The sequence below is a fragment of the Pteropus medius genome, unplaced genomic scaffold (genome assembly GCF_902729225.1).
Source record: "Pteropus medius unplaced genomic scaffold, Ma_sr-lr_union100, whole genome shotgun sequence".
NCBI classification, from domain to species: domain Eukaryota; kingdom Metazoa; phylum Chordata; class Mammalia; order Chiroptera; family Pteropodidae; genus Pteropus; species Pteropus medius.
In genome coordinates this window covers 2,979,232-3,006,668 of record NW_024347867.1, presented here as the reverse complement: position 1 = coordinate 3,006,668, position 27,437 = coordinate 2,979,232, and the positions used below count along the sequence as shown (strand labels likewise).

The following is a 27,437-nucleotide window of genomic DNA, read 5'->3' as shown; positions in this document are numbered from 1 at the left end:
AATTCCTTCCCTGCTTTATTTTTCTCCTTAACTGTGATCATTATCAAACATACTAGAAATCTTACTTATTAGAATGTAAGCTCAATGAGTGCAGGGATTTTCCTCTATGTTGTTCTCTGCTGTATCTCCAGCACCTAGAATTAGTGCCTACCACATAGTGGTGCCCAATAAATATTTGTTGAGTGAACTGATGAGATCCACTTGGACCCACAAATGTGGGATGAAGATTATTTTAAGCTGAATAAAAATATCAAAATAAATAGCAGCTGCAGATAAAACCTTATCTAAATTTATTTTGTTGACTTAAGCAAATCCTCTTGAAAATACAGCTGCCATATCCCCTCTCTGGGAGGTTCAGGACCACTCCTACCTGGATGAGAAATTGCATAAACAAAATCTTTACAGAACCATACCTTCCACTTGTTTCTCACCATGTGCTGTCCCTTGAAGTCCTACTTATTAAGGACCCTTCTTATTAAGATAAATTCTTAATTCTAGCTGTTTAAAAGCCACTTCTTCCTCTGCTCCCATGTACATGAACCAGCTTTGTCTTTTTTCTTGTCAATCTGTCTGTTGTCAGTTAATTCGCAGACCCCAATCACTGAAACCAAGTTAGTATAGGAAAAAGTCTTTTTCCCTTCCAACAGAATGAATGACTGAGGAACAAAACTGATACTCATATCATACAATACTGTATGTGATATATTTTCTCAGACAGTGTGGTAACTGTGGATATTCAGCTTCAGATCTGAACAGAAATAGAAATAGGATGCTAAAGAAAAACCAGTGTGATGATTCTAAATTGATTTAAATGAATTCTAAACCATAATTTACAATTTGTAAGGCAAATCATCAGAAAAGGAAATGGTAAGAAAGTGACAGATGTTTGAGTCAAAGGAAAACCTTCCCTTTGGCCCCACTCCATCTAAGAGGTCAGCTTTTTATGCACACTGGAAACTATGTATAAACACGTGCACAGGGCCAGCTGCTATGACTGCCTCAGGTTTGTGTCAATCATATGCCCATTTTGATGAAACAGTGAGGTGCAGATGCATGTAAGAAAAATAAAGATGTTGGGGAAAAAGGAGGGAAGACGAGACGGGGAGAGAGAGAAGGAGGGAAGGAAAGATGGACTGATAAGGGGTGGAGAATATATGTTTTGGGGAGAGGAGTGAAGTAGGAGACACAGCATATTTTGTATTGAGCACTAAAAGGATTTCAGTAATCTGTATGGTTCTCTTTTCAAGGAAAGAAAAGAAGAGGTAAAAAGAGAATGGTTTGATAATGGCTTGATAATGATATCATTCCTTCATTGACTTAACACTGATGAAACAACCTTCAAGCCAGTTTCCCAGCATTTACTCTGTCCCCTCCAATCCATATCCCCCTCTTCCCAGTTTGAGATACTGTTTAAACAATTCTGGTTTTGTCACTCTCCAGCTTCAAACTCTTCGAAGTCTTCGGACTGTACTCCCTGGACTCCTGGCACTAATGGAGACTATATGATTAAAAGAGAAATAGAGCCACAGTCTAGCCTTTGGATGTTAACCGTCTGGTGCTGGGTATCGAATTATAATGCAACAAGAAGAGCTAGGACACAGGAGTGGGCAAACATGTTATGAGGGTAGAGCAAAGTGAGAAGGGGTGTTCATAAGTAATCCAAAGGAAAAAATGACATAAGCTGGATCTCAAAAAATTAGGATGTAGTCACCAAGTGGGACAGAGCAGAAAAAGCATGTAGAGTTAGGCATCTGCACGTCAAGTCCAAGAGCAAGAAAAGCTTGGGCATCTGGAAAACAGAAAGGAGTTTGGCACTGCTGGACTGCAGGGTACAAAGGAAAGGGTAAGTTACAGCCAGACTGAAGAACATTGTATGGTGTGAAAAGTAGCATTGAAGAGTTTTAATTAGGGAAGTCACAGGATTAAACCTACATGAGAGATCTGATGACTGTGTATTGACAGCAGGAGAGAGATCACATCACATGGGAGATGATGAAGACCTGAGATGGAGGAGTGACAGAAAGAATGAAATGAAGGGGCTGGAGGAAAGACTGGTGTGAGGATGAGAATGAAGTGAAGGGGCTGGAAGAAAGACTGATGTGAGGATGAGAGAGGCTGGGAGCAGAGGTTTCTTAAGATGTCTGGCTTGGGTTACTGGGCAGATGCCCTTGCTCTTAGTGGAGATATGAAAGGCAGGGAGAACAAAAATAGGGACCACAGTTGATAAGTGTTAGAATCCTTATAATTAACTGTAATAAACTGTTCAATGAGTTTAACATAAACTTATTAACACATTAAATTATTTAAGGTATATGTTTATAACCCTTCCATGTCAAAATGTAGCCTTGAGTAAGAAAACAAGGCTTAAAGTCAAAAGAAAAATAGAAAAGTCCTCTGAAAATGGTATTGAGCTATACGTGAAAAACCACATACAGTCTGTACTAATCTTGAAAATTATAAAAAACTTTAGCTGGGAAAGGACATTGAAGATCTTCCTGTTCAACTCTCATTAAAGGAATGAAATCACCTTAGTCCAGAGGGAGTATGAACTTTTGTCCAAAGTTACAAAACTGGCTGTTGGCAAAGTTAAATCAGAATCCAAGGCTCCTGACCCCGGCATGGGGATCTCACTGGAGCCAGAAATAACCAGTTAGAAGGGGCTTCTCACTGTGACCCAAAGGAGGCTGAATCCCTCTCACAATTGTATTGCTTCAAAGAAACCTTACTATTCAAATCAGAAAGAAAAGCAATCTTAACATGGGCTTTCAGGAAGAAGTTTTTGAAAGACCAAAGTGTCTAAAGATTAGCTTCAAATTTGTAGTTATAGAACTGCATTAATACCTAATGTGTGCCAAATGTTGACACCATCCTAAATGAAGTTAAAAACATTACAGAGCATCTGACCTTTCAAACATTTTGATTTTGTTTTGGGGCAAAGTACCTAAATGCTTCAGGAATAAATGCTACTTGTATTGAAACAATTTTCATTCTCTCTCAAATTGAGGTAAAGATCAGAAAATAATTATTCTGCATAGAAATCTTAATCACTAAAGTAATCCTTGTTGTTTACACTGTAAGGAATGGGAAGTAGAGGAATTATTTTTGGTATGTCACTCATAGCCTGAAGTTTGAGTTCAGTTTGTGGTAATGAAATTGAAAGACTCCTTTTAATCAAATATTTAGAATACTAACAAAATAATTTTAAATAAGAATGCTGAAAATATCTAAGAATGTAACCAAAGATATAATGGAATTATAAATTATGCAAAATATGTTAAGGTTATTTAATAACTCATATTATAAAAGTGCTCTGGTTACAAAGGGATATTCAATGAGAGGGAAAGCCAAGATAGATCTCATCTTCACAGCCCAGAAATAAGTGTAGTCATTCATTAATGGTAATGCTAAGAGGACATCCATGGGAAAAAACAAATGCCAGCAGTATCTCTAGTTGTGGCATTATGGCAAACTAAGCCAAAATACTTAAAACACGTATGCTTGACTTCACTGTACAGACTATCCAATCCATTGGGAATACTGTAGAAGCCATGCTACACCATAGATTTTAAATTATTCTGATGATATGCAAAGGACAGAAGTGTAAGAATGTTTTTCTAACACTAAAAGAACGGTATCCCTGCACTTCCTTGAGAAGGGGAGTTGGGAACACTTTGATGAATGAGAGCACTATTGCATAAGCTGTTTCTTGTGAGGTCAACAGATCTATTAAAATGCTCTGGATATTTCTTGGAAGAAAACTGAGCATTCCCCTCTTGGTTTGGTTTGGTTGGTGAGTGTTCCCAGTGCTCGCAGTAGAATTGTCTGTAATGTAACATAAAGGCAAAGTTTACAGACCCGGGCTGAGCCCCCAACCCTCATCACCACTCACATACCACACACACACACATGGACACACACACCCTTCCTTCTTTCAGTAAAGTTTTAAATATTTCTTTTTTAAAATCAGCCAGAGAGAAACTTTGTAAAATGAACATGAAGATCTAACTCGTTACCTCCAGGGAGTCAGTTTCACAGTCTCCTTCCTCTTGGCCTCTCCCCTTCTCCTCTGTAATGGTGTTCACCATTTCGAAAAACCTACGATGCAAGTTGGTATGTGGTTACTCAATACACAAAACCTTAAATATAAACAAGTATGGTACAAAGTGACTTCAGAGCTCAAATCCGGGAGCCAAAAGAATCAGGCAATAAACTATCAGTATCAGTGCGAAACACATGATTTTTCAAAATGAAAACATTGGTTGGTAGGATTTTCCAGACATTTCTGACCTATTGCCTCACTTCAAGTAATAACAACATAATACAGTATAAAATTAGAATAGTGAAGCTAGACAAGGTCACAGCAACATTAAGAATGTGGACTTGGATATCAGACCAAAATTGTTAGTATTTGTGTGATCTGAGGCAAGCTCCTCCACGCCTCTGAGGCTCACCCCTTAATAATAAAATGGAGAATATACTCATCTGTCTCACAGGCTGTTGTAAAGATGACTTGAGGTAACACTTGTAAAGTGCTTAGCACAGTGTATTCATTAAATATTAACTATTATTGTTTTGCTGCTGTTGATATTATTACTTAAAATGGGACATAATAGAAATATCTATATTCTAGAATAGTGTCTCTAAATTCTGAGGTGGCTATCTGATATAGTGCTAGCCACTACATTTGATTTTGGGAACTAAATCTGCCTGAGCACCTCAGTATCATATATACGGGGTCCCATAAATACAGTCTGTGAAACACTGATGTGAACCAAGAATAGCTAGCTTATATGTTTGTGACAAGCCACCTCTCTTTTGGTGACAAACATTTCTTTCAGCAACTCTTCTTGTAAAGTGTTTTTCCTGGAGACCATTTCAGAGCCAAGAAAAATAATATGGCAAGAAACAAATCTGTCCCCTGTAACACTAGCTACGTCTATCCATTCAGAGGGGATAATAGTTTCCAGTCATAAAGTAAGGAGGGACTATAAACAGGGGCTGATACCCTCACAGGCAGGTGATGCTGTGCATTGCCAGCCCAAGGAAAGAGCAGATTACGGTGCAACAAGAAAAGTTTATTACCACAACGCAGAACCTTTCTTGTATCCCTGTACCTATGAGATAATAGAAAATACATATTGGCCTCTGTCCCCTGTTCCTGGCACAGAGCTCCTAAAACCCTTGAATTTTCTAAGTGATAAGAATACTAGAAGGATCTCTTGTTCTAATATTTGGTCTCTGACTCCATCTCTGATACAGGGCTCCTAAAACCCTTGTAAGTTCCTAAGTGATAAGAGAACAAGAAGCATCTTTTGTTCTAATGAGTTGATGCTGGGTGGGCTGCTTGATGAAAAGCATGGATTTTTCAACCTCATTCCCACTTATCCTCCACAGAGGGGGAAAAGGGCTAAAAATAATAACTGATCATGCCTATGTGATGAAGCCTCCATTAAACCCCAACAGTACAGGGTTTAGGAAGCATCCAGGCTGGCAAACACATTCACACCAACTCCATGGGGACAGACGCTCCTCCATTTTGGGACCATTCTGGACCTTGCCCTATGTATCTCTTCATCTAGCTGTTCATCTGTATCCTTTATCATATCTTTTAAATAACTGGTAAACATAAGCATTCCCCTGAATTCTGTGCCCTGCTTTAGCAAATTAATCAAACACAAGTAGTGAGCCACTGGAACCTCCAATCTATAGCTGGTTGGTCAAAAGCACAGGGGATAATCTGGGCTTGAGACTGGCATCTACAGAGGGGGAAAAAATAGTCTTTCATGGGACTGAGCTCTTAACCTACAGAATCTGACACTATCTCCAGATACATAGTATTAGAATTGAGTTCAATTGTAGGATATCCAGCTGGTTTCACAGAGAATTGCTTGTTGTGGGGGAAAAAACTCCACTCATTTGGTGAAAGAAATGTCAGAAATGAAGCGTTTTGTATGAGGAATAAAGGAGACACACAGGAAAGAAACATAGTAAAAAAGAATTGTGTTTTTCCCTACATAGAAGGAAAAAACTGAGTTTTTTTTTCACAGTACCTCTTTTTATTTATCCATCCATCATCATCCATCCATCCATCCATCCATCCATCCATCCATCCATCCATCCAACAACTACTCATAATGTATCTACTAGAATCAAAAACTGATATGGCCTTTGGAAATATGACAATGAACAAAATAGACAAAGTCCATTTTGGAGTCTGGTGCCTATCTATGGAGTTTGCATGTGGTGACTATTTCCTTACTCTTTCTTTCTCTATATAGATTTCTTGGAGGTCAATGACAAAAAAATAAAAAAATTCCCAAACCTGATCAGAATAACACTATGCTCTGAGAAAGATTAAATAGCATGATGAATTAGAGACAAAAGCAAATTCAACCAAGAGGAAGAAGAGAGATTGATACCTAAAGAAAAATTCTGGCTTTAAAGACAAACATTAAGATCTACAGTAAAAACTTTCATCAGCTATTCATTCAGATTCTTTCAACATGAACATCTCTAAGCAGAATATAACACTTATAGTGTACTGGGAGCACTGTGTAATTTTTAGAAGTTTGTATTCTGGAGTCATATGTGCCTGGTTCAAAGCCTAGATTTTACACTTATTGCTATATACGATTTTAGGTTAAACTCTCCAAGACTACTTTTTAACTCTTTTAAACAAAGATATTAATATTACCTACCTAATAGGTTTTTTTGAAGATTAAAATAGATATTAGGTCTGTGGTAATAAGCACTGCATGAATCTTGGCTATAATTGTCATAGAAACAAATCAAGTCTTGAGAATTTAAGAAGAAAATCAGATCATACATATGCTAAAAATTCATTATTTCCAAATCTTTTTTACTCCATATTTTACAATAATAAAAATAAAGCTTTAGCCAATAATTATGGATCAAACAAACATATATTTTCTTCATACCAAGATAAAAATTACTGACTGGATATTGCAGCTAGCATACCTGTCATTTACAATAGGGTCAAATAGTGATTATTTGAATAAGAACAACCCGCAGCAAAATTTTATGTCCAAGCTTAATTTTAACCCTCACTTAGGTTTCTAAATTGTCAATTACTTTTCTAAGTCTCTGCAGTCAACCATTATGTTCTAAGGGGACATGAAGTACTTAATTTTTAGCCCAAGTTAACAAACCCAATGTACTCATAGATTTTTGGGTTATAGTTTATTGGTGGATATCAGGTAACAGGCTCTTAACTCAGGCTGCACCTCCACCAGAAAATCCAATTGTTCTGGGGTAGGGACCAGGTACTTCTTAGAGCTTACCAAATGATTCTAATGTGAGAGAGTTTAAGAGCCACTGTTGTAGATAATGGTGAGATTATTCCAAAGAATTCAAGAAAATTTTGATAATTATATATTATAATAAGTGAGCACTTTAAAAGTGAGAAATATTATTTGGAAATTAACTGGTAAGTCTTGATTAATGTTTTGTCTGTGGAAAAACAAATTGACTAAGAAAAAGCTGATTTATTAAAGGGAGCCCTCAAAATTTTCTATTAAACATACCACATAATTATAAAATACTAGCCCAGATGAAATTTACATAACCACATAACCATGAATTCTTTGCAAGAGCTACACATCCACTCATTAATTATAAATAATAATCAGGTAAGAACAGTCTTTTTCACACAAACAATGAATAATACGTACTTTTTACAGTGAAGTTCTGTGCAGAAATAGATTTGGAAATCATCGGAATTGTGAAGCACATAAAGAAAACAGCACCGTTCTTCAAATTTAGAAATACTGAAAGAAACAAAAAGAATTTTTCAGAATAATCCCAATACTTTCATGCATTGTAATGAAAAATACTTTTTATGTTGTCTCAATTATGAAATCTATGTTGTTTATGACAAAAAGTTAAAAAATAGTACTTCAAAAAGTAATATTCTCTGTACCACAATACACTAAAATCATTTAATATTCTGAGAATTGTCTTTCTACCTCTATCTGTACATAGAGCTGCTCTGGGTGGTGTAGGCACACAAAAGCTACAGGTCCCTCCAACAACATGGGAAAGGTGTCCTGCCTTCTACAGCACTAAACTGTGTGCTATGAGCAAAAGCCTAAGTATCAACTGGCTGGCTGACCTTGGTGATTCTGGTTCTATGAGATCTGGTTCTATGAGAACCACAAAACGTTTCCAAAGCTAGGAAAGTAATGAGATCTGGTTCTATGAGAACCACAAAACGTTTCCAAAGCTAGGAAAGTAATGTGTGGAGGCAGTAAAAGCACCTTGTTAATTGTAGAGATTTTAGAGGAGTGAAGCAATATGAAACATTACTTGGTTTGAACTCAGCAAGTGGTTTCCTTTATAGCAATTAAAACAATTTTGAGATTACCAATCAGGACATGCTGTTTTATGCCAAAGGTTGGCAAATATATTCTATAATGGGCCAGAGAGTATGTCATGCTTTGCAGGACAACTTACTCAATTTTGCTGTTGGAGCAGTCTTAGACAATATACAAATGAATATGGCTAAGTTCCAATAAAACTTTATTTACAAAAACTGGCAGTGAGCCATATCTGACCGGTAGGTTGCCAATTCCTATTTTAAGCCTTTACATCTGCTCTTTCTTCAATTTGAATGCACATTATTTATGACTTTTTAAAGAAATTCTACTCATCATTTAAGACCCAGCTTAGGTTTTACTTCCTTCCCTACTTCCACCTGAAATAGAAAGACTTCCTTTTGAACCTGTTCTTTGAACACAGTTCTATCATTGCTCATCTCACACTGTATTACTATTAGTTGTTAAATGTCTATTCTCTTGCTGGACTTAGAGCTCTTTGAGAGCAGAGTTCATGTCCTAGTCATTTTTGTATCCTTAGCAGAACAGGACTCAACATTTAACACAGCTAGTGCTCAATAAATGTCCATTGACTGAAGTAGGAAAGTTCTGAGATGATGCAAGACCAACTGCTGATTTAGTCGAATTTCCCTCTACAGTTTGTCACCTCTTTATAGACGAGAAAGCCAAGAAAGGTTAGCTCTCTTTCAAGTCACACACTGGAACTCAAATTTCCCAACATACAAACCAGCAGTGGCTTCATGTAAGCCTTCTACGTATGTTATAAATCACAACAAAGGTTATGTAGTGATGGCATACCTAATGAAAGAAAATTAAATCAATGGAAAACAGATATAATAAAGTGAAATTTATATTTACCACACTGTCCTAAATGGACTGCTTTAAAATGCAGCTATAAATAACAAGCGCTTTACTAATGATCTGTTTTAGAAATTAAATATTAAGAGAAAAAAACTTTATTTGAGAAGGTATGTATCAGAAAGATATGAGTCAGTCCATAATCTTGCTTGTTTCTATTCAGATCATTCATAAGGTAACAGGTGGTTTAACCTGGCAAACTCTAATTATCAGTGACTCAAACAGCTTTACCAGTTCATACGCCAACAAAGCCAATTATTATTATGCCAAAAGTAACAGGGTATTGTATAACTGACCTTCAGAAATCTTTTCCCCCCTCATTTCTATTATGTGGGGATAAAGAATAAACACAACTAATTTGGTTTAAAATTTGCAAGAGTTGGTCTAGCATGAGTTTCTATAGAACATTTAAATATTTAATTGGTGTCTCGATTCTGAAAAAGCCTCATTTCTAAACCCCAGGAAATGGCATTTCCTGAGCCCATGGTATTATGATGGCAATGTCAGAACTGAACCGAAGTGAGTCATTCTACTCTCAGAACACTTAATTAACGGTGACCTCAGGAAAGTTTTTAAAAAATTAATTCTCTATAATCTCATCACATTAACATTAACTACAGGACACAATCTGGTAGAAGTGTATTTTGGAGCTATCTAAGGAGAGAATAGTTTCTAGAATACCAAAAGACCTGTAACATAAACCGATAGCTCAATCATCTATTATCTATACTTTGATTCTGTTCCACAGTTCATGTCTACCCCTTACTCACCATATTTAAGTGGGACAAGTACAGAGTCAGTTCAGTGAAAGTTTGTTGCAGATCTTTTTATAACGGAAATAGTGAGACTAAAGAAGTTGAACATTTTCATCAACAGGATTCTTGAAGTTTTTTATGTTTTTAAATCATGACTAAACGTCCTATCTAAGACATTCATAATCTAGAAAAATGTCTTCTAAGAAAATGAAATGTATCAAGGAAACTTACCTCACTCCCCTGACAGAAGCAGCACTAAAATTCCACTCATGTATACCTTTCTGGAACATAGGGAGAGAACCACAAAAAATGTTCGGTCATCTAAATAATAACATAACAATAATTTTGTTTTACATTTTTTAATAAATATACACAGTAATTTTTCCTAGTGTATAACATTCTTCATGAGCAAACTATCTGGATGGAAACTGCGATTCATTCTCAAGCCACAAGGATGATCATTACATAATAATTTCTGAACTTCAATAAAACAGCTCCAAGAGAGCCTAGCAGAATTAGTATCATTATCTCTTAAAATTTAATTTTTAGCAGATTAACGTAATAACTGTTGTTAAAGCAAAAAAACCCAGTGATCAAGGTAATTCAATTATTATAGTCAAGCAATCTTCTTTTCTGAAAAGCAATTTGAATATCTGCAAGGTTTTAAATTATTTCTGAATTATATTTAAATTTGTTTAACTAAATGGGTGGTTCTATTTCTTTAGAAAACAGTACATAATAGCTGTGGTTCTGAGGTGGCCCCAAGCCTTCCTTTTAGCTAAAGAAACTCAAAAACCCACAATTTATATTCACAGCACCTAGTTTTTTGCTAGGACCATGCAACTTAAAAGTAGACCCTATCATGACTGAAGTAGATTTACTAAAAAACTAGTTTCAGTGCACATTAGCCAGGTCACGGGATGTGACCTGAATTACTAGAGCAAATGTTGCTGTGCATGAAGCCCAGGGAAGGCAGAGACCACAGAAAGGTGTTCAAGAATGTGGTTCTCTTAACCAGAGTGCAGAGGGAGTTAAATTAAAATAGCAGCCCGCAGCTTCAGCTGGTAATTTGAAAATTGCTTCTAAATCCTGTTGGCCTCAGGTGACCTTCTAAATATGTGCAACCCAGGAGCTGCAGCTGCTGACCTGCACACTACTCGCACACAGTGCGGTCTTATCCTCACAGCCTTCTTTCTAAAGCCATCCCAGGTTCGGGAGGTGGGAGTTGAGTGCAGAGACAGTAGGGCGACGTGTGAACATGCAACCAAACACAGCAACTGGCAAATACCAACAAGACAGCACTGGTACAGTCTATCTTCCATCAGCCCTGTTCTGGAAGCAGCCAAGGAGAGATTTCCCAGATTGATTGGGCTGGTTTTGTAGGGCTGGTTTTGTAGGACAGGAGTAAAACCTTTCCAAAATGTTAGGTTCCTGAAAAGTTGCAAGTACTGCCAGGGAACATTCCACTTTAGTAGTATAAAGCCTAGGGCCTGAGATGAAGTGATCTGGAATAAGGCTTCTCTCCCCAACTCCCTTGCTAGTGGACTCGCCACACGGAGGCACTGGTGAGCTACAAAGCCAACAGGTTGAGGTAAAGGCTCCTGGTGCCTGTCTGGGAACCAGAGGGAAAGGGACAGCCAGAAGCAAAGTTGCAGTGATAATTAACCCTAATAACCCTCAAACCAACATTCAACTAATTTAATCAGCACACGTACCATTTTCTAGGAACTGGTTAGCCTCAGATTCCATACCCCAGCTAAAGCATGAATAGGAGGAACTAGTAGTTAATATTGAGCTAAGGTGGCAAGAGTTACACTGTGGTAGACACTGTTGGTTCCCTAGGCAACAGCCATTCCCTTCCTTCTTTGCTAACAAAAATAAATTTTGTTCAGGTTCAGGTGGCAATGCTTAGGGACAGTGAAATTGATTAGTCTAAATCAGCCATGGTATTGGTTTAGGCATGGTCACAATGGCACAAGAGTGATGCAACTTTTTAATAAAAGAAATGACCTCACCCTCCTCCTCTGGGTGCTGTCTGTGTGAAGTGATGCTTGGAGCTGCTACTTAGATCATGAGTGAAAAACCAAATGCATATAGAGAAGCCAACTTAGAATTCTGACACTGTTAAGCCAGTGAAATCACCGCCAGAAAAACCCCACCTCAGAAGTTCTTGTAACATGAGATAACAATCATTATTATTTAAGCCACTTTTAGTTGGGAGTTTTGTAGCTAAAAGCATCCTTGATGGTTGAGAGCATCATATCATTAAAATCTAGAGTTCGAGATAAACATATTCCCTTCATAAATTTCCTGGGTCTTCTCTGAATGGCCATTAGCACTTAGCATTCCACTGGGTCCCTGCTGCCTGCTACCTTTGCCTGAGAAGCTACCAGATAGGCCAAAAGTGCTTAAACTTCAAACCTAAAAGAAGGGAATTCTAAATAACAAATATTTAAAATATCTTGCAAATAACCTCTGATCCTCAATCTAAGTTTTTCTTTCATGTGCATATGCAGATTTTCTTCAAGCACTAAATTTACACAGTAACCATTTGCTGAACAAAGGGAGAACTGTTAAAAGATTAGAATTTCAATTAATTTTGCCTGAATATAGAGTAACCCTCTAAGAGTCCCTGAACTCCTGGGAATTGGTTTAATAATCTTAAGTTTTGAAAGTTGCAATATAAGGTATATACTAGCTCATATAACTCTTCATTACACATTTAGAATGAAAATACCCAGCGAGGGAATGAGTAAAGAAATAAATATGGTAGATGAAAAGCAACACTCTGTTATTCTACTTTTAGAAAAATTTTTTTAAATTTTCTATGACAAAAACAATCCATTTCCTGTTTAAATAAGATGTGTTAAAGCTGTTGCTTACCTATAATTTACAATTCTTACAGTTGCTTTAAACTAACATAATAATGACAAAGTGATCTTATTTTCATTACTTGTCCTCATTCCAATTTATCACTTCTGTTTTTAAAAATAAAGAAAATGGCAGTGGTAATGAATAAGTTATGGATAGAACTAGGGTTTGCAGAGAAATTGACAAATTCAAAACGGAAACTAATTGATTTAAGATGGCTTAAATTTTGAACAGGGAGAATTTTTAGCACTAAAGGTAATAGGGCATGAGGACAATGCAAATGTAGAAATTCTTCTTGATCAAAAAATGGTAATAAAGGACAACTCACAGAAAAATCTGTAATCCTTCTTAATGTACTCATTTATAGCCTAATATATTTATTTCTTAGCATAATATAAAAATTGTCTCTACAGTTGTCGGAAAACAGAGAATCAATACAAGGCTAATTTTATTGAATAAAGAACCTCCAGAAAAAAAGTAATGACTACAAGCTAGAAATAGTACTCATTTACCAAAAATCTATGGCTTACTTTCTGTTCTTTTTCTGTCTTCCAAATACTTCTGGCTCTTCACTCATTTTCCAGGACTTGCTAATTGCTAATTCCTTTAGCCCCATTTTGTTTCCAAGTGTCCTTGGATAACCTTTCTCTTTCCAATTAAGCCTTCGAAAACTCTCCTTTCCCACATAATTATATTCATCTCTCCTAACCTTTTAATTTTTGTAGTTTCAACTGAGTGACTATTCCATTTCTGCTTGAGAACATGTATGCATGTACTTTAAAATAATGTAAATAAAACACTATGTACTTTAAAACGAAGTTAACAACATGTAAATAGATAGTTTTATTAGTTACTAATTTTGTCTCTGGACAATTCTACTTGAACTCATGCCATCATGCCAGCTGTAGATCAGATGTTCCAATGATCTCTTCCTTGGATTTGATTAATTTGCTAGCACAGACTACAGAACTCAGGAAAACATTTTATGTACTAGATTATCAGATTATTATGAAAGGATATATCAAGAACATCCAGATCAAAGAGATGTATAGGGCAAGGTATGTGAGAGGGGCTTGGAGCTTCCACGCCCTCTCCACGAGCACCACTCTGCCAGCATCTCCACGTGTTCACCAACCTGGAAGCTCTCTGAACCCCATCCTTATGGGTTTTTACAGAGGCTTCATTACACAGGCATGATCAATCAGATCACTGGCCATTCATGAGTGATTCAACCTCCAGCCCCTCTTCCCTCTCCGAAGTCAGAGGGTGGAACTGAAAGTTCCAATCCTCGAATTACAGGGTTGGTTCCCCAACAACCAGGCCCCCGTCCCAGGTGTGTCCAAAAGTCACCTTGTTAACATAGCAAAGACAACTTTTGGTCTTCAGCTCTGAGGAAATTCCAAATGTTTTAGGAGCTCTGTGCCAGAAATGGGGACTAAGATCAAATATATATTTCTTACTATAAATCACAATATCACAGTTCCCTAATATAGCATGAACAACCTCCCAAATGACTGTTGCCATGTCATCTAGTAAGCTAAAAAGGGTTAAATTCTGGGGCTCCAATTTTAGGGTTTAGTCCGTGTGTACTGCTGTGATTTTATTATTGTTATTGTTACTGTTGTTAAACATATTGGGCATTTATTTATGCCAGGCTCCGGTGTAATACACTCAACCTACATTATTTTATTTAATGTTCAAACAACCCCTTGAAGTTGATATTATTATTATCTCATTCTTCAGCTTGGAGAATTCATGTTGCCCAAGGGCGGTGATAGGATTTGAACCCAGATCTGTTGACTCAAAGCCCATATTTTAAAAAACTGCAACCCTATACCCCCAAGTAGACTTCCTGATTCCCTTTTCTGCTTAATTTTCCCCTTTTCACCATTGTATGTTTCCCTGCACAAAAGGTAATAAGCATCATGAGAGAAGGAATTTTGCTTATTTCGTACATCTCTCTTTTTCTTAGCTTAATAATGCCTGGTTGTGCCTGCCACAAAGTGCTCAATAAATATTTGTTGAGTGTATGGATATTTAAGAAAAATTATAGGTATTTGGAAAACAATTATAAAGAAACCCCACAATCCTACCCTGCCACAAGACTTCTCATATTTCTGTGGTTTATCCTATGGACTAGAATCAGGTCTTGAAAACTTTATAATTTTTAAAAATAGTAGGATGATTTGTACATACATTAAAAGTGATAAAATATAGAAATGAAAATGGTTATCCAAACCACTATTATGAGTAGAAATGGGAATGTTTAAGAACTTTTTGAAAACCAATGGTAGCATAGCCCACATCATTTTGTGCTCACCACAGGGAGTCTGAGATTTAGTAGCTACTTTGGTCAGCAGTCCCCAACCTTTTTGGCACCAGGGACCAGTGCTCCTATGAGAATCTAATGCCTGATGATCTGAGGTGGAGCCGAGGCAGTGATGCTAGCACTGGGGAGCAGCTGCAAATATAGATGAAGCTTCGCTCACTTGCCTGCCACTCACCTCCTGTTGTGCAGCCCAGTTCCTAACAGGCCATAAACTGGTATCAGTCCATAGCCTGGAGGTTGGGGACCCCTGACTTAGGTACCCAAACTGCTGAGATGTAATGGTAACTACAATGAAACCAGTACAGGACTATAAATAGTGTTATTCTGACAGGCTTCCTAGAATTAAGACCTGCATTTTTTTAATCGTATATTTTAAAATATATGATTCTTTAGATCATAATTTAATTTATAGCATGAATTTACAAAACAAAGAACTATTCCAATTTTCAGTGCACTTTGAATGGTTATGTCATCTATAATAAAAATCCAAATAGTTGTTATATTTAATTAAATGAATGACATCTATAACCAAAATTTAACAAATTTTATATTACCGAATGTATTTATGCTGAGATAAATACACAGTCAAGCTATTTCTTCTTAACTAATGTAGATATTTACTGGAATATATAAATGCTGGAAGGGTATAAAGTTCTTCACTATTAATGCTCTTGTCTTAATAATTGCACAATTTACCGTGTCATCAGGAAGCACATGCCAAATAGATATTGTCTTTTCCTCAACTTCATTGTTGATAGATAAATATGAAGGCTGATAGATTTTGGTTGGCTCTAATATTAAGACCTTGAAAACATAAAACAAAGAAACCAATGTTAGTGACTCAAGATTTAAACCATTTAGAGCTGATATAATGACACAACACTGACTATCAAATGGGGCTCTGAGTCCAATGCTGGAGTAAAACCGTTTAAAATTCTGACTACTTCCATTTCTATGAGTCCTTTGAGCATAGCATTGTATTATACCATTATCATAAGTTCCAACAATATATCACTTTTGCTAATGAAACTGGAAATCAATTTTTGAAGTCCATATATTGGTTTGGCTATTCCCAAGGAATCTATTGACAGTACTTTTTAAAAAGCTTTTATTTTATCATACAATACACACTCTATTTCTATAAATATAAATGTGTCAAAGAAAGGCAGAAAAGTGGTAAAACAAATAATTCTGTACAAAGGAAAAGATTCCATATATAGAATATCATATACTTTAGGTTTTCTGCTGCCACACTTTATCATAAAGATGTAGTAGCGTGGTTTTCATACCCATGTAATTGGAATGAGAAATGATTTTGGTTAGTACCGAAAAAGTTTTATATATAAACCAAAGAAATTGACATAGCTGTATGAAATAATAAAAATGTTGTTATCTTGCCTTCAAGATAGAACTAGTATTTTCAATAATAATGTATTTAGCCTTGTGAGAGAAAAAGAGATAAATAAAACTTGCTTCTGTTTTGGAGATGTATGAGGAGTATATGATAAGTTAGTTGAGAATATCCATCAAAGGACTACATGATGTATTATATTATTGCTAATATCTCATTTTAGGAAGTTATATAAATTACATCAAGTAAATAAAATATAATTTTAGAAGCAAAATTATAACATTAAAATACCACACACACTCTGATTTCAAAGGTGCTGTAACTACTATCTATTTTGTACAGATGTTTAAAGGCATCTGCCTAGCTCAAATCTCCTATGTAGACTTAACTAAGAATGTTTATCTAGCAGAGAAACTGAAAGAGTTTCTACTCCACTGTTTAAAACTCAAGGTAATTGTCTTTTAGATCTAATCTTCTCTCAAGTAAGTTTACCAAATAAAAGTGGAGGACAATCCCTTCAGAAGGCTCCATCAAGTAATTACAGATTCATAATGCATTATAACCTAAAGTTCAGCCTGAACGAGAATCTGTGTTAGAAACTGACTCAGCCACACAGTGAAATCCAATGTGTTTATTTTATGATAAACTTCTCATAACAATAAATTTATTTAAGTTAAAGTACAGAGAACTAGAGAAAGGGGATTAGAAAAACAAAATCTTCTTTACTCTTGAGTATAAAAACTTTTGGTCAGGCTCTAGCTATGAAAATAAGATAGAATATATCAGAAACAAACACAAAGTAAGAGCTCAAAGTAAGAATTCAAATATTCTGATTTAGGAACATTCCTGAATCAGAGGTGAATCAAGGTCTAAATTCCAATCAATAGAGAGTTAAGTGGTACTGGTTAATAATGAAAATAAATTTTCAATCTAACCTTTGCAGAAAAAGTGCTCTCAAATCTATGTAACCCAGAGCTTGTGAAATTCAAATGAATAATAGGAAATAAAAGGCGGGTTTCCAAAAACAGCATCCAAGTCACTGCACTGACAAATGAGAATACACTTTGTTCCCTAATTACAAGGCACACTGTTTAACATTAGAAAAGTACAGCATCAGGTTTTCTCTTTTCTTCCTAAATTATGTGTTTGTTGTGTCTCAGATATTGCCAATAGATACAACCTGAACAACGTGTTCCTATCTTGAGATAGGGAATAAAAACAGGTTGCAATTGTTGTCTAACATTTGTTGAGCCCTTTGGTCTACCCTTGAAATGATAAAATATGAGGAATCAATAGCGTTTATTTTGGAGGTCACAGAAAAGCTGAGAAAAGATAAGGAAAAGGAGTCAATGTGACAAAACCAGCAAGATTCAACTCGGTTGAGACGATACACACATTATTGCTTTTAGTTTCTCGTCTTTAATATTAACACTATAATCAACTGCTAACTTCATGTATATGAAGCGAAAGGAATACAGCAAAGCCTATAACCTATAAAGAGTAGACATTAACTAGAGTTAACGACACTCCACTTCCTCTTGACTGACATTAGGTGATGGGTTGATGGTTTCCTAACCTTTCAGTGTAGAAAAGAAAGAAAATATACAAAGAGAAGTGAGAAAAAAGAATAAATCAAACTGAACCTAAATAATAATAAATGAGAGAATCACTCAAATCATTTCCCAAAGAAACTTTCATTTGCTTTCTTTTGCCCAGGTTTACGGTTATTTCTTGGAGGAATGAGAAAGGATACAGTAGTAAGATAAATAGAGACAATCAAATTAAATATTTTCTAATGTAAGTCATCCTGGTTTTAGCCAGATCCACTTCAAAAGAAGGATAACGTTATCACCCCAGTCAAGACTCACTTGTAGCCTTTATAAGTGTAAGTAACAGAAGATGCTACTCCAAGGACATGATGAGTTACAGTGACTGATCTAGTCACAGTTACTAGAAGCTTGCCTTTCTCTATGCAGTGGAACATGATTTCAGGGAGTGGGCCTGGTGGGAAAGTAAATGAGTAATGCAAGATAGAGGAGACTATAATCAACATCTTAAAAGGCATCAGCTAGTTGGCTCAGTAGACTATTGCTTTTGGAGAACAAAGTCACAAATAGCCAGTCCCTTTAAATTTTCAAGGGTAGCTAAAAATCTAGATTTTTATGTAAATTCTCATTTTTTCATTAGATTCTTTTATAAACTGTATTTTCAGTTAAAATACTCTACTTTTTCATCCATTTTGTCTATCTTTCTATCTTTTCTTCTTCTTTATCATAGTGATTATAGTTATTTGAAGTCCTTACCTGGTAACTCCAATATGTGAATCACTTCTGGGTCTGTTTCTATTGGCTGTTTTAGCTCTTCATTATCAGCCAATTTTTCCTCTTTCTTAGTATGTCTAGTAATCTTTGATTACATGTGAATGACACATTGCAGAGGCTCTGGATTATATCTTCCCAGGGATTCCCAACCCTTCCCCAGCTAGCAGTTAAATTACCAATGCACCATCTTGATCCTATCAAAGCTTAGTTTAATTCTGGCTTTGTTAGGGCAGTTCTGTTTTGGTTTTATCCTTACTCCTAGGGCATGAGCTTTCTATGTCTCAACTAAGTGCCTGGGTGTTCACCAAGGTCTCATCACTCTAGCTGGCCTCTATTTCCAACATCTTATCCCCCCATCGTTTATGCTCTGGAATATCTGCTTAGTTCTCAGCCTTCCAAAAGCTGTTCTTTGCCACTTCTGGTCTTGATCTCCTAAAAGCAAGGGAACCCGGTAAGGTTTATTTAAGCCACACAGGTCTCATCCGAAACCCAACTTTAGTCAAATACTGGAACTGATAGTTGTGTTTATTTACAACATGCTTACCCCTTTTCACATTATCTGGGAGTTGTCCTAGGAGTCAAGGGAAATACCCAGGCAGAATCCGGGGTTTCACTCTTCAAAGTTCCTCCTTCTTCAACACCATGCCCCTCATATTCCAGCTGCCTTAGAAGCCCCAAACACTGATCCCTGCCTGCTCTGCCCAGTGAGAATGCCCTATTGGGGCGTCATCTCCTTGGGCTGCAGCCAGAAAAATGACCTTGGAAAAACTAGTGGGTAAAAGTGGGACTCGACTCAAGTACCTCCCCTCCAAGTATTGTGGCCCTGTGATAACAGCTGTTTCATGCTTGCAAACAGTTGTTTTATATATTTTGTCTAGATTTTATAGTTATTTATAGCATGCCAATACCATTGACTCCATCATGGCCAAGACTGAATGTCCAACTCTCTTTATTTTTAAAGAGACAAATTCTTTTTTAAAAAAATCACTGAGTGGTCTTTTAAACATATGAACTTAATCATATGCACAACGTCACACATAATAAGAGATACACTAATTAAAGCTACCATGATATATAATTTTTCATATTTTTTCACCTATAAGTTTGCAAAAGTACAAGTCTAATACAGTTTTTTGGAGAAATTTTAGGAAAGCAAGCAGCCTCCTATGTTGATAGAGGGAACATCAAGTGATACAGTCCCTGTGGAGGGGGGCAACATGGCAATGTGATCAATTCTACTTCTGGGAATTTATCCTATAAATATATCTGCACATGTGCAAAATGGCATAGGTACAATGGTGTCTCGTCTTAATTTACATTTTTTTGATTACCCAGTGAGATTAATTACCTCTTCACATGATTTCCACATTTTTCTTTTGCTTTTGCTTATCAATTTGTAGAAACTGGGTTCTTTTTTTTGCATATTACACAAATTGATTATTTTGCAACATTAGTATTAAATATTCTCTCCTTGTCTAGCATTTGATATGTTTATGGTGCTTTTTACAGAACAAAAATCTGAATTTTTAATGAAGTCAAATTGGTCAATATTTGCCTTTAGGGCTTATAGATTCCTTTCTTGGTTAAGAAAACCTCTCTAATCTGGAGTATATACCTATATTCTCCTTACCTCTCTCTTCATATTATCTGGTTTCATTTTTTTACATTCATATTATGTCAGACTAATTCACATTAAACTAATTTAAATTAGCTCAGAATAGCTAAGATGAGTGGTTTCCTTTCACTGCTAATTTCCTAGTTGATCAAGTCAACAGTCAATTAAATACTTCAGTTCTGTACTACTTTCACCACCACATTTACTAACATCAGCACATCAGCTTAAGGCAAGCTGCCAGCTCACTATAAGATAAGTATTTTCCTGGCTGCACATTATCTAGGCTATAAAATAAAGTGAAGGGTTTTAGTTTGAAAGGCTTTTTAACCAAAGATCCTGCTGTGTTTAAAGCTTCATCTGGAATCAAGAGTAAAGAAAGCCTATTAATACCAATAATCGATTGAACTAAATCAGATGATCCTATCAACAAGATTTAGAAAACAAGATTTTGTAAAAAGAACTGAGAGTAGTTACCACCCCCGAGGATGGAAGATTGAGGCTAAGAGCTCAGAGAGATTTATAGCATCACTTTTATGTGGGATAAGATCTCTGCACACAGTGAGTGGCCAATAATTCTTGTTTTGGTCGCTAATGTTATATCGCTTGAGATAGCATTCTGAGAACTATCAGGATCAAGATGGCACCAGCTGAGAAGATGAGCAATATATTTTTTAAAGTGTGTGTACATGTGTGTCTATTATACATTTAAATATATATGTATGTATATATATATAAAGTTTCATAGAAACCAGCTAAAATGAGTTGCAGACCAGAACCTACGAGTCATTTCCAATGATCTAAAGCACTGCAAAAAGTGATTATAGATATGACATCTAACTCTGACTCACGTGGGTAATGAGTGGTGGAGATGGAAAAACAACACAGGTGAGCCGGACACCTATCACTTAATGGCGATGATATTGATGACAATGTCAACAAAACTGTAGTGTAAATTAAAGGCACCCATCTGTCTGGTCTGAAGAGATGTCTTGACTTACTGAGCTAACTAAGAGACAGTATTTTCTTGAGAAAGCGTACTTTACAACTTATGAAAAGAAACCACCAAGTTCGATGGCAAAACATAAAAACCATCAAGTTCGATGGCAAAACATAAAAACATATAATTTCTCTGGTTTTGATAAATTGTTTTAAAAAGTAAGCTAAAGCAAACCAATATGCAGAAAATAAATGTATTAACCATATGACCATTGTTTTAGGGCATGAAAATCGACACACTAGTACTGTTAACAATCACAGTGCAAAACATTCCTTAAATAAATGAAACAAAATAGAACTATACTTTAAAGAGTACTCACTGGAAACCTAACTACAGTAACATCTGTCTTTGTGGCCTCGACCAGAAAATCCATCCAGAAGTCCACAAGTTCCTGTTTGGCCACAGGTTGTTCTGTAGTCTGTTTCACAAAATGCTTATATATCAAAATTGTCTCTACAATAGACTTGAGGTACCTAAAAATTAGGAGATATAAAACACATAACAGGCAAATTTAAAACCACCTGCTCCCATACATCCCAGTCTTATTCTGTAATGTAATTTAAATATGGTATTAATAATTATGCATTCAGATTCACCAAACATTATTTCTTACATGCCATGTATCTTCACATGTTATTTCATTCAAATCTCACAAAAATTCAATAAAGTAGGCTGTTTCATGCCCATTTTAAGGATGAGGAAATTGAGGCGCAAGTGCCTTGGACTGGGTGATACATCTACTTAAAACAAGACTTTTAAAATAATGCCTATATGCTATTCAAGGAAGTGGTTAATGCATTTGAAATATGTTTCCTTGAGAAAGCTTTTCTAAACAGACCCTTCATTAGAAACTATTATTGTACCTAAGTAACTCAGCTTACATATTATACAATATACTTAAATCTGACAAGACATCTAGTGCCTTGAAGAAAGAAGGAAAAAAACGAAGAGTAAGATAATCATATGAGATAAGGGGCATGCAAGCACATTCTAAAACTATAAACATGAGTCTACGGCCATGCCACCCTGAACAAGCCCAATCTCGTCTGATCTTGGAAGCTAAGCAGGGTCAGGCCTGGTTTGTACTTGGATAGGAGACCACCTAGGAAAACCAGGTGCTGTAGGCGTAAAAATTAAAAAATAAGGGATGCATTCATTAGTCCATCTATTTCATGTTATTTACTGAATGCCTACTGTGGACACATTACTGACAGTACAGCCCTGTTCTCAAGGTGTACACAGTGATAAGGAGTCAGAAATGTAAAAGGTATTATAGCACTACGTAATAAATGCCAATGGAACTGTAACTAAACAGAGATATGACTAACAGAAGTCATACTGCCAATATCAATAAAGATATGACTAAAGAACAAAGAAACACAAAAGGAGAAAATTTCACGAGATGAAATAATAACATGTGTATGCATCAACATCCATGAACTTCTAGCTGGATGTGGGGAAGGGTTTTAGGTTGGGGTCTGATTTATGAGTGTTCCCCAAGTGGAGAAGGGCGCTAGACGAGGCCTTCTCGGTGTGTGTGGAGACACAAATGCATGAAGCCAAAATATGGCACGTTCGGTCTGATAGCGGTGTAAACCCAGGGGTGTGACCAGAGTTGAAAATGGAATGACTAAGGGTAAACTCTGTTTGTCAAGCCAAGGAGATAAACTTTATTCTTTAGGCTATGAAGTGCCATTAAGCTATAGTGATTCAAAGATTTCCGAGGAGGGGAAGGGTCAGATAGGCATTGTAGGAAAATCACAATGGGAGTGATGTTGGGGAGGATTTGCTGAAAAGGAGAACATCCTTTAGGAAGCCATGAGGCTCTGCCATTGTGATCATCTTTTCAAATGGTCTGTCTGAGGAAAACGAATCACTGGCTGGGGCTCTGAGCTGCTCTAAGCCTTTTTCGGTATCATTAACCTTCGGTCATAACATGTGAGGCATAGTAAATTTAGCATTGTTTTAGAAAATAGTCTTAAAAGCAGATGGAATTTTTTCCCCTCCAATTACACATACATAATGAGACTTGGGTGTGTGCCAAGAACAATTTGAAATTAGAAAAACATACATATATAGAAAACACTCAAATGTGTCAGTAAACCCCAAGTAGAAAGAATGGAAATTCCAAAACTGAGATTAGATCATAAAGGAAACAAAGGGCATGTGTTTGGAGCAGAGGCCTGGGAGGCTGAGATGGAAACCTGTAAACCTGATTTGATTTGTAGAGTTAAAATCTGAGGCCCCTGTATGATTCATGTGGGTAACACTGACCAACCTGGGTGAGTTGGTCAATGTGACAGAAAGGCTAAGCCAACAGCCAGCAGACAACACCTATGTCCAAAGTCATAACCTATATTCAGCACATTTTATTTATGAACATCATTTTTTCCTCTAGATTCTGCATTTTATTCTATATGCAAATAAAATAATCTGTTTTAGTTCAAGTTAGTTCAAAGAATATAACAATTTGGAAAGAAGTGATACGAGCTCTTTATTTCAAAATAATTGTATAAACACATTATTATTACCATGCTGGTGTCTTCAGCTTAAAAAGCTTTTCAGATGCTTGAATGACTCTCAAGTGGTCATTGGCCAGAACACTGGCCCCCAGAAAAAAACCAACTTCCCAGTAGCTCTGGAGTTTTTCCAAGTTTCCCTTTTTACCAAGAAGGCTACTAAGCTTCACCCCTAGAAGACGGACAGGAAATACAATGTCACAAACGCACAGTGGCTAGGCAGAGCCAACTTTCTATTAAAAAATAGAATTAAGCTTTCATTCTTCCTTTCAGATTAAAATAGCTTTGTTAAGCTTCTGATTATAAAAGAGGTTTAAATTCATTGTAAAATAATGTCAGAATAATCATAAAGGTATACAGAAGAAAAGTGACATTTACCCTTTAACTTAAAAACTTGAGGATAACTGCCACTGTCACTTTGATGTATATCATTCCAGAATGTTTATGTCAGTACACGCATAAATTAATAACTTCTTGTATAACCTCCTTCTTTCCCTTATTATATCATGAATTCTTTACTTATTTGGAAGGGACATTCCAAGTCCCATACGCTGACATTCTATCAGTCAGTTGAAGTATAAATGTGTACAACATATATATTTTGCAAGAGTAAAATGGTGCATTAATAATTTTATATGCAAAAACAGTTCTTTACTTATAAAGTTAAAAAATAAGGAAACTGACAGATAACACTATCTTTATTACTACTGATTTGTATCAAGACTTGAAATCAGGTAATATAAATCCTCCAACTTTGTTTTTTTCAACATTATTTCGGTTCTAGATTCTTTGCATTTCATTAAAATTTTCATCTCTACTCTGCCTTTTATTATTTTTGCATTTGTAATTTTTTTTTCCTTAAAAACAATATGGATTGTTTACTGCCACTAACATCCATAACTGTCAGGAAATTTATCTGAAACTTGGGAGTAGGGTAAAAAGGTAGGACATGTCACATCAGTATGATATGGGGGTATAAGGTCACTCAAGGACTGTCTAGGGAAAGTATAGCTAGTTCATCTCCCTGTTTGCTATTTATTAAAGATATCAGACTTAGAGAAGTTTACTTGTTAGCTTGTACATTTTTGTTCAATAGGGACACAAATAATTTCTGTCTAGTGAAACAGATAATCCCTAAGATTTATGACCTGTTGGGCATAAACTAGTGTTTTGTTTTTGTTTTTGTTTTTTTTTTAAATCAAACTCAGAAGTCTTATCCCAACATTTGTTTGTTAAATTATCTACAAATACCTTACTTCTTAAGCGTTCTTTGAACTAGACATATCCTCTTACTGGTTTCCACATCCATTGAATTAATTAAAATCTCTGACACACGTACATTTTAGAGTTCCTAAGTTCTGCATGTACATTTTTTTAAAATTATACTTTAACAAAACAAAATAATCTTTAAAAAATTTTATGCTACTTTTCATTATATAATTCCTCTTAAGCCATATTTCAGAAAGAAGTCCATTCTTCACATTTTGTGATAAATTAAAAAAATAACTTTGTCACCTTAAAATTTGATGAGATGAAAAACTTACACATGTGTATGCAATAGCACCTTGACCTTCTATTTGGACATAATGAAAAATATAATGAATATGAAGGAAAGAAAAAAGTACGTGGGAAAAAAATGAGATGTAAAAACATGTCTCTACCAACCTCAGTTAAAAATGAGCCTCCCTTCACTGTCTATTACATGAACAATGAACCCAGGACTGATCTGGCAGCAAATCATGTTAAACATTTGAGCAGAGACTATGAAATGTTTAATAATAAAATTATAATAATAGCATTTAAATAAAATTTCAGATTTATTCTTGCATCAGAAGTTCATTCTGTGATAGTGATATTTATCTTTGGCCTTGGCATAAATGTCACATGGTCATGGCATCAAGCCATTCAGCATTTGAACAAATGCATTTATTTTTATGACAAATAGTATTTCAGCATATTGATGTGTCATGATTTAACTACCCAAATGCAGTTTGTCTTTTCTTACTAGAAACATTCTTGTACACACAGCTTTGTGCACTTATTCAATTATTTCTTTATTATAAAGTCTTAAACCTGGATTTGTTGGGTGCAGAAGATGTGCTCATTTTAAGTTTTGATACATTTTGCCAAATTGTCCTTAGAAATGCTGCACCAATTTATGTTCTCACTAGTGGCACCTGACAATATCTCTTGCCCACATCCTTCCCAATTATGGGTGCTATCGTGTCCTTTCATCTTTACCAATCTGATGGAGAGAAAAAAACATTGCCTTTTTTCAACCACTGAGATTAAGTGTCTTTTCATGTTTGTATTTCTTTTGTGAGTTAGCTTTTATGTTTTTTCTACATGATTTATGAAACCTGTTTCTACATGAAGGTATTAATCTTTTAAGTATGGAGTCAAGAATACAGCTTTAATTTTTTATATTTAGGAGCTACCTGCGAAGGAATATAGAAATAAATATCTTAGCACATAACATCCACTCCATATTTAGAGATTATTTCCATAAAATAGAGTCTCAGAAGTAGCATTATACTTGGTTACGGGCTACATTTTTAAGGCTCTTGAAAGGCCAAATTGCAAAATTACTATTGCCGATGTACCATTATATCTTTTTATCAAGTCCTTAACAGATGGATATTTTTCTTTAAAAAAAATTCTGGCTAAATTTACAAGCAATGAACAGTATGTCACTGCTGTTTTATATATCAATTCTTTGATTCAATTGTCTGTTTTGGCATTTTAAATTTTGATGATACTCTACTTAGAATTGGTTGACTTCTAAGAATTGAAGATATTTTAATAGTTTAATTTCTATCATAGTTTTACAACTTGTATCTGTTATTAGCTACAAGGGTGCTTTAACAGAAAAAGATAGGAAACAGAGCCTTTACTGAACAACCGTTATATGCCAAGCACTGTGCAAAGATCATTGGAAATGTAACTCTTTCAATTCATAAAACCATCCAATAAATTAGAAATTATCTCCTTTTTTCAGTGAGGAAAAAAGAGTCCAGAGACTCTTAGCAACTTATCTAAGGTCATATGGCCTATGAGTAGTGGAGATTAAATTCTTTCCATTTCAATTTTCCATTATGAAGAATTTCAAACATTTAAAAATAAAAAAATATTAAAATAGTTAACATTTTGCTTCATCTCTCTGGATATTTTTGTTGAACCATTTCAATTAAATTACAGACATCATGACATTTTGCCCCTAAGTACTGCAGCCCATACCTAAAAATTTCTCCTATTCAGTTATTGCACCTAACAAAAATAATAATTCTTTAATACTATCTAGTATCTGGTCCTAATTCAAATTCTCTAATTGTTCCTCAATGCCTCCTATAGCTTTTGTAAAAACCCAGAATCCAATCAAGGATTATTAATTGCATTTGTTTTTCATGTTATTAAATTTCATTTGATGTAACCAATCCACTCACACTTTTTTTCCATGACACTGATTT

General features: G+C 35.6%; 1 protein-coding gene and 1 pseudogene across 1 annotated transcript in view; one reads left to right on the top strand and one right to left on the bottom strand.

The window, feature by feature from the left end:
* Window positions 1–27,437, bottom strand: part of MAP3K5 (mitogen-activated protein kinase kinase kinase 5) — a 169,623-nt gene that overhangs the window by 49,148 nt on the left and 93,038 nt on the right. The window contains exons 9-14 of the mRNA XM_039878994.1: window positions 23,983–24,142; window positions 21,771–21,924; window positions 15,864–15,971; window positions 10,199–10,248; window positions 7,692–7,787; window positions 4,014–4,095 (exon numbers count right to left, since the gene is read on the bottom strand). Of these exons, the coding sequence (XP_039734928.1) occupies window positions 4,014–4,095; window positions 7,692–7,787; window positions 10,199–10,248; window positions 15,864–15,971; window positions 21,771–21,924; window positions 23,983–24,142 (650 nt within the window). The remainder of the gene's footprint in view (window positions 1–4,013; window positions 4,096–7,691; window positions 7,788–10,198; window positions 10,249–15,863; window positions 15,972–21,770; window positions 21,925–23,982; window positions 24,143–27,437) is intronic.
* On the top strand, window positions 22,460–22,578 carry LOC120615854 (uncharacterized; annotated as a pseudogene).